The sequence below is a fragment of the Carettochelys insculpta genome, chromosome 3 (genome assembly GCF_033958435.1).
Source record: "Carettochelys insculpta isolate YL-2023 chromosome 3, ASM3395843v1, whole genome shotgun sequence".
NCBI lineage: Eukaryota > Metazoa > Chordata > Testudines > Carettochelyidae > Carettochelys > Carettochelys insculpta.
The window spans coordinates 178,371,095-178,379,596 of record NC_134139.1 but is presented as its reverse complement, the minus strand read 5'-3'; the positions used below and the strand labels follow the sequence as shown (position 1 = coordinate 178,379,596).

The window sequence follows — 8,502 nt, the reverse complement described above, 5'->3', positions numbered from 1 at the left end:
AAAGTCTAAAATTCTAGTGATTCACTGGCTTTAAGAAACATGCTTGAATATATTTTACTAAACTTTTCAGTAGTTGCTTTGGCAGTGGGTTGTATTACACTATTGATTTGCAGGAGGAATAGGAATTAAGTAGAAAACTTATTAACTGATTTAAAGTTTGTTTTCAATATAAACTGCTTATAAGGAAGTGGTCAAGTCTCTCTCATGTCTTCTGGTTCCTCCCAGATCTAACTACACCAAACCACACAACAATTCCTCAGGATTTCACAGATGTAATCACAATAACACTAAACAAAAGTAAACATAACAAACCAAACTGTGGCAATTACTGAGATATTTCTCTGCTATCTAAAGATGGTAAAATCTTTGCTAGCATTTGCTCAATTGGCCTGCTGAAATAGTGTCATAGAAAATTCTACCAAAGACGCAGTGTGAATTTATATGAGGTTAGAATACCACAGACTGATTTTTGTTAAGACACAGATTCAGAAAAAAACAAAACAAAACTATAGTTATGAAAACTTAAAATTGTATGCTATCTTTCTTGATCTAAAAAAGCCATTCAACATTGTAAACAGAAATCTCCTGTCATCAATTTTAGAAAATTTGGCTTCCCCACCAAATTTGTTAACATCTCATACCTCAATTTCATGAAGATATGACCGGTTAAGTAGTCTTAGATGTTGGCCTTTCTAAGCCATAACCCCAACTGATAGAGTGAAATAAGTCTGTGGGCTGGCACCAACCTGCATTGGTCTCTTCTTTGCATTCATTCTAAATTGTGCAATTGACAGCCTTCAAAAGGGCAACCACACAACCTAGAAGACTAATGGGAATTTCTTTAGTCTCCAAAGGTTTACAACAAAGACAGATGTCCTTGAGAAACTCTACTCAATCACTGAAAGGGACCAATAGGTCATTCTTCACAGGTTCTCAGAGGCAACTAAACTGTTTAGATTACACTCACGGTCAGCCTGGGAAAAACTGCAATCCTACACCAGCTGGTCCCATCAACTACTGCCATTGAGCCAAACATCACCATGAAGGTTACATAATTAAAGAACATCAATCACTTTACATAACTTCAATAACAGCACCACCTCAAGTGACCATTCCATGGATCAAGGAATGTAAAACAGAATACAAAAGAGGGACTCTTTAGAAGAATTCATCATAGGATATTCAGGCAGCGTAACATCAAACTGCCAACAAAATTGATGATATACAACACAGCAGTGATGGCATTCCTTTTATATAGGCATGAAACATGGAAACTATGTATACACTACAGAGATCTTTCGAAAGACTCTCTTCCAGAGGATCTCTTCCGAAAGAATGCATCCACATACAAAAAAACACATAAGAGTGATCTGCTCTTTTGAAACAGAGCATCCACACAGTCCCCTCTCTTTTGAAACAATGGGCCAGGGATTGAAAATGAAGACTGTTCTTTTCAAAGAAGGGCCCTGCGGAGCATCTACATGTTTTCTTTCGAAAGGGGGCACTCTTGCAGAAACAGGAAAGAATGGTGATTTCGAAAGGAGCACCACATGTTTTCTAATTACTTTCAAAAGAATGCTTTTTGTGTGTAGACACTCTATGGGCTCTTTCAAAAGATGTCCCTTCTTTCAAAAAAAATCTCTCAAAAGAACTTGCTAGTGTAGATGCAGCTGGACAGTTTACTGCAGGCACACCATGCAACTTGAAAAAATTCACATGCTGTCTTTCTTCTTTCATGAAGGTCAGCTAAGACAAAGTATCAAACACTAACAAAGTGCAAGAACCCTCAGCACAGCAGCAATGGTCCTCCAAACTTAGTTCAGCTGAATCTTTCATTTTATTAGAATGGATGATGAGAGAGCCCACCGCCCCCACCCCAAAGACCTTTATGGTAAACTGAAACTCTAAAAGTCCAGGATTAGAGACAATTGAACATTGGCCACACAATGACAGATTTGGAATTTAAGTCAAGCATCCACAAATCAAAGAATTAATGCACAGCTATGATTCTACTGGATAGACTTCAAAAGTTCGTTCTGCCAGCACTGTTACTTGAATACACAGGGCTCTGAAAACCTCCATGGCCGCTTCACTTCACTTCCTAAGAGTTTTACTTTTGCACTTTGTTGAATTAATTCATATTCTGACAGTAATCTCAGAAGTTGTTTCACCATTTCATTACAGTTGCTGAAAATAATCTAATAATTGTTTGCATCACACAACTGCTGAATATTAAGCTGTAGTGAGTCTGCTCACCGCCTCAGAGGGGAAGGAGCCCCTCTCAGAGCCATGGTGGGTGGAGCATGGCCCCATCACATCACCTGACTGGGAACCAGGAGGTAAGATTAGAGATATAAAAGGCTGACCCAGCTCAGTAAGACTCCAGATATGTCTATCTTCCCAAACTGGGAGATTGCTGGGAACCACCAGGAGGCTGAGGACTGGCCAGGACCTCAGACAGCCCTAAACCTGGAAGAACTGCTGGCCCTGCCAGAGGTTCCAAACCCCAACAGGCCAGAGGACCTGCACTGGAGTCAGTTATGCCCAGTGTGGGAAGAGTGGAAGTAGTCGGGGGCAGTGGACCTTAGTGTGGCTGAACCAGAATATGTGACTGAGTCAGCATGTTGTGAGTAGGACCCCTGCTGATCCAGCAGCAGATAGGCCTGATGTTGTTAGGGCTCTGGGCTGTGATACATTGGAGTGGGCAGGCCTGCCAACCTGTGGTGGCAATGTCCCCCCCGCACCTCATCATTCAATGCCTGAAGCTCTGGGAACTGCTGTTGTTTCTTCCCCTGCTCTGAACTTGGGTTTAGTGATTTTTGCCTGACCTGAGCAAAGGCCTGGGCCCTCTGAATTGCGTGTTCAGCCTGATTTGATGCCCTTTGATGATTGTTGCCTGCTCTGAGGGTCTAAGCCTGTTTGACTCCATGCTTGGCCTGACTGCCAGCCAGGGACACAGAAGCCATACTGCAGCTGATTCTCCTGAGTGCAATGACACAGTGGCATAGTGAGGCAGAAGGGCAGTCCATAGTCCCAATGGGGGAGGCCTTTCAGAGCCCTGGTGAGTTACATAAGCAAAATATAAATTATTTTCTGTAAAAGCAGTGAGAGATTATATGTATTTTTCTGGTGTGCTCTAACCTGTTATGTCATCCAAAATATATGGTTAAAGTGGGAAGAACATAACTGATTGATATTGTTTTGGCCACTGAATGTCAATATATATACACTGCTGTCCATCTGTAATGTTATCATAGTAAGTACTCTTGATACAGATCACTCTTCCACCAGAGCTGCAGATAACATTGTTGTTTTTGTAGTTATACCCAAAAATTATGAGTTTACAGCAATCTTATTAGATTTACTGATCTCCAACTTTTGAGTGACAACTGGGTATTCTCTGTGAATAAATCCTTGAGCTCCAGAAACATTACTGAAATAATGTTACATCATAGTAATAACTGGAGATCCTAGATCAGTGTTTCTTAAACTATGTTCCATGAACAACTTGCGGTTGGCCTTTTATAGCTCTAATCTTACCTCCTGGTTTCCAGTCAGGTGATGTGATGGGGCCCATGCTCCGTCCACCATGGCTCTGAGAGGGGTTCTTCCCTCTCGGAGGGTCCTTCATTATGCAAATTAGATTAATAAAATGAACCTTTAATATAGGGGAACTGGAAATAATGTTCATGGGGGGGTCACTCCATGATTTTTGGTAAGTGGCCAGAGGCTACATTTCATTCTATTTATATTAATGGAAGGTGTGTGCTGTCTTTGATAGACTTTGGTTGCAGGTGGAAGCTCCAGGCAGGGTATTGGGTAGCAGGAGAGGATGTAGGGTTCAGCAGGAGGGAGTTTGGGTGCAGGAGGAAATTCTGACCCGGGGCTGGGGTTACTGATATAAAAAGGTGTGCAAGATGCATGCTCTGGCCCTGGCTAGGAGGCACATATTATATGTAGTTCCCAGCTGGTGGTGCACTGGGGGAGTCAGGCAGGTTACTTGCATGCCCCATGCCTCATAAAGTGGCTTGCTGCTACTTACCAACATGTCTGCATGCCCTTTGTGGGGCAGCAGGTCTTCACATGCTGCCACGCCCACAAGCACTGCATCTGCCACTCCCATTGGTTGGTTTCCATGTCGATGGTGATGGGTGGAGTGCACAGAGACCAGGTGTCCCCTCTGCCCCTAAGGGGCATGCAGCAACATGCTTGCTAGTGGCAGCTCACTGCTTCTGTGAGTAGCATAACAGGTCTGTGGCAGGCTGGCAGCTGGCCTGAGCACTGCAACATAGGACTTCTAGTGGGTCAAAGGGTAATGGCTGGCCTGATCAGGTCCATGGTCAATATTTTGCCCAACCCTGCTTTAATACACAGAAATTTATCACTGAGTATAGAGTTCTAATTAAAAAAGGCAAGCACATAAATACAGACTATTCTAAAATATGGAACAAACCAGAGAACTAGAGCATGTCTTTTGGGTGGTGTACAAGTTGCTGCAAGCCCCACTGCCTCCTACTTCTACTAATTCCTGAAAATTTCTCTCTTAGTCTCATGTATGCATTTGGCTTACGCAACCACTATTAGACACTGAATTGTGACTGTAGGTTGACATATCTTTCTTGCTTTTAGTATCCCAGAAAGAAATGTCAGTACCATCTTTCAACTAAGTGAACAAGTCATGTCACTCTAAGCTTGTATAATCAGGAAACAGCTTCTTTAGCAGTGCATAAAATGGGTATGTAAAATAATACCTGTTGGAAGAAGTCTTTATTAATATCATTGTTATTCAGTGGTAACAGAATGTCCTTTGACATGTTTTTACCAGTCTCTCTCTTTCTCATTTTTTAAAAAAATCTCTTACTATGCACTTTGCTTGGTCATCACAGAACATATAAAAGTCCAGAATCTTACCCCAGTGATCCACTAATGTCTGTATAACCATGGAGTAATATTCCTTCCTGTGTATATATTCTCGGGTTTTAAGGGAAGAAATAGCCAATTGGTTTATATTCCCTAATAATCTCTGGTACATTATTGACTTTTATCACATCCATATGGTCCTACAACAAACCAAATTTTGGAAATCTCCACCATAGTAGCACCCCCTCTTATGACCATCAGGGGAGCAATTAGTGTCCTCAGGCAAATGCCATCTCCTTTTCAGAGGGGACCTGTGCTCTTATCCTTATGCCCCACATTTCTAATGCTGCCGCTCCCCTGCTTTCCACTCTGAGAGTGGCAAAGCACCAAATTACTGGCAAGTGCTGATGCCAACGTTCCCTCCTCTCTAGTGCTGCTGCCTCAGCACTCCCGGACTTATCCCCCGTCAAGTGCTCATCTTGTCTAAGGTTCAGCCCTACCCCGGGCTCTCCTTAATCTGTCCCTTCTGCTCAGCGCTGCTCACCGTTAACTTTGCTTTTGGCGCTAGAGGCCCATCAACTGCACTTTGCCACACCTCCTCCCTCTGCGTTCAGGCTTCCCCCCAGCCAGCCGACCCCATCGCCAGCGCCGCTCTCTGAAGCGAGGGCCTCCTCATCACCTCTCCGTTGGCAGCGTTCCTGCCAAAGGCTGGGGCCCCCTCATTGCCCTCCGCCCGGCATTGCTGTGTTCCCCAGCTGTTACACCTCCCCCCAACCGCCGCCACAGAGCAGGAGAGGGGGCACAGCCCACAACCGAGCCCATCCGCCCCAAAACGCCACTATACGCCGAAGGGGAGGCACTGAATGGTCACTTTGTCCCACCCTCCTGCTGGGCGGAGATTGGATCGGCCGCCCGTTACTCAATGGCGTTATTGCGAGTGGATTGGGCAGCGGGTCTGTCACTCCGCGGCTGGGCCGCTCCCACTGCCACCTCCGCCTCCTTGTTGTCACGACGTCGCTCGGGCTTTTGGCGCTGCTGCCGCTGCTGCTGCTGCCGCGGGGAAACGGGAGGGAAGCGGCTTCTTCACCTCCTGACTAGTCCCCATTCTCTTGGGTCGGGGGCGGCGCCCTCGCCATGGCCACCAGCACTACGGGCTCCACGCTGCTGCAGCCCCTCAGCAACGCCGTGCGGCTGCCCATAGACCAGGTGAGGCTACGGAGGCACCCGCCCTGCTCGGCTTCTGGCGGGGAGAGGGAGGAAGCTGGGTCTAGCCCCTTCCACGGCATCCCATCCCCCCCCTCACCTCATCCCAGCCTGGGCACCTCTGCACTCCCCCCGCCTGTAGCACATTTGTGCATGTGTCTGGGAACAGCCCCGCCGCCCTCCCGCCCGGCACCTTCCCCTGTGCGTGCCCAGGCACAGGGGAGTCTGTGGGCACAATCCAGCCCTTTGTGTGTGCGGGAACGCTTGTGCCTGCATCCACCCATCGCTGATACTAGTGTGTATGTGCGCGCAGGAGGTGATCAACATGGGGATGTCTCTGGTGTGAGAACAAGCGACGACAATGCTATTCTTGCAGGTGCACATGGGGCATCCCAGTGTTTGGATAAATACGAAAGAGTAGCTCAGATGGTATGTTTAATTGCAGTTCTTGTTCGTTAGTGTATTATAGATCTGTATCAAATTGTATACATAATATGGTAATATGTGTATTTAGAAATTGTGATGGTGGTGGAGGTTGATCCCAGTGCGTGCGGGTTAGTAGTTATACCAGGGGACTGGTAACAGTCAGACGTTCTTTTTCTGGCTTCGTAATTACCTCTGTGTGGCCTCGGGGAAGACATTTAACCTTTTTTTCAGTTGGAAAGGGGGATAATATTGACTTGACCTCCCAAGGGTGTCGTGATTGTTAGTTCATGCCTGCAGTTGATGGAATATGCTTACATAAATGCAAAGTACTATTTATTTTGTGCATATATATAATTGTCTAAGTACAATATTTTATAATTAGTCTATACTTATGGGACCTGCACTAAGTAGTGCTCTTTATCTCAGGATCTGTAAATACCTGATGCCTTGTTTCTCAATACCTGGGAAATAGAAAGTGTTATGTCTTCCTTACAAATGGGGAAACTGAAATGTAGGGGTTGTGACTTATCCAAGGTCATATGTTATGTTTGTGAAAGAAATTGAAAGAAAACTTGGATTTCCTGATTCCCAGGGTAAAAACTGAAGCAATACTGTCATGTATAGGTAGAAAAACAATTTTAAAAAGAAGAATAACAAGAAAAAATTGTGTAAATGTGTAAAAGCTGATCTGGAGCATAGTGTCTAAGTTTCTAAGGTGATAGCATGCAATTAAAGAAGGAAAGTAGAAGACATGTTATTATATGTGCATAGTGGGAGTTTTGTTCATGGGCTTCACCAAACTGAGCTTCACAAGGGGAAAAACAATGGGGACTTAAATATTGAGGAAATGAAATGCTGTCGAAAGAAGAATTTTAATTTTTAAATTTATTCTCTTCTACCAATATAAGAAGCTAAAATGCCCCTAATTCTGTAGTTTCTAGACTAGAGATAAATATAAAAGATATGGCTGTTACAGAAGCTCAAAAAAATCAGACAATTCTGGTGAATTTTGACAGCAGGAGCGTTACTATATAGAAATTCAATTGATTCATGTATATCTCATTCTGGTACCAAGGGGAATATATGGCCTAGTTTCTGAACTTTTTGGCTATGCCTACACTAGAGGATTTTGTTGACAAAATGCCACCCATGGGGTGTCCAGATTCCCAAGGAGTTCTGTTGACAATGCATTGACAGAATGCAGCACTTTTGTCAACAGCGTTATCCCTCTCCCCATGAGGAGGAACACCTGCTGACAGTGATGTCGACAGCCAGCCAGTCTGGACATTCCAAGGGTCTTCTGTTGACAGAAGAGGTCTCCAGGGTGCCACATAGGTGCCTTGAGGGACAACCTGTCCACATCAAGCAGAGCTCTATGGTTCCTACCACTGACCCTTCTTCAAGCTGCAGGGAGCCCTAGAAACCCTGTGCCAGAAAGCTGAGAACGTGGGTGCAGCAGACGTATCATCTGTGGTCCCCCACTCCTTGCAGCCACTCAACACAAGCCAGCTGATGCAGGTGGCAGAGCAGCAGATACTCCAAGATCCTCCTTGGCCATCGAGGGACCAGCCGGAGAGGTCCCAGGAGCTGCCTCAGGGCATGAAGCAGTGGGCCCCTGCGTGAACTGGGGCCAAAGTCCAGGCCGTCCTGGAGAAAACTCTTCTTGACCCCAGGGAAGTGGCAAAACGCCCCCCACCTACACTGGGATGGCCACTGCACTTGAGGAATGGGGCCACCCCACCTAGAGCATGGAGCAGGTGCAGGTGAAGGTAAAAGAACTTCACCATGGCTACGCCCAGGCCCAAGTTGCCGGCCGAAGATCTGGGACAGGAGCCGCCACCTACCCCTATTTCTGGGAGCTGCATCAGATCCTGGGGGGGAAATGGGGGTTTGTTACATTCCCGCTGATCTCCTCCATCAACATGGCACAGGCCCCCCATCTCCTGCAGCCAGAGCACAAGGAGGAGGAGGAGGAGGAGGAGGAGCAGCACCTTGAGACCCAATCCCCACTGG

The 8,502-nt window shown here is 45.8% G+C and overlaps 1 protein-coding gene across 1 annotated transcript in view; it reads left to right on the top strand.

Annotated features, from left to right (window-relative positions):
- Nucleotides 1-5,925: 5,925 nt before the first annotated feature.
- Nucleotides 5,926-8,502, top strand: part of MBOAT2 (membrane bound glycerophospholipid O-acyltransferase 2) — a 181,869-nt gene continuing 179,292 nt past the window's right edge. The window contains exon 1 of the mRNA XM_074988943.1: nucleotides 5,926-6,066. Coding sequence (XP_074845044.1) covers nucleotides 5,995-6,066 — 72 coding nt within the window. The 5' untranslated portion in view covers nucleotides 5,926-5,994. The remainder of the gene's footprint in view (nucleotides 6,067-8,502) is intronic.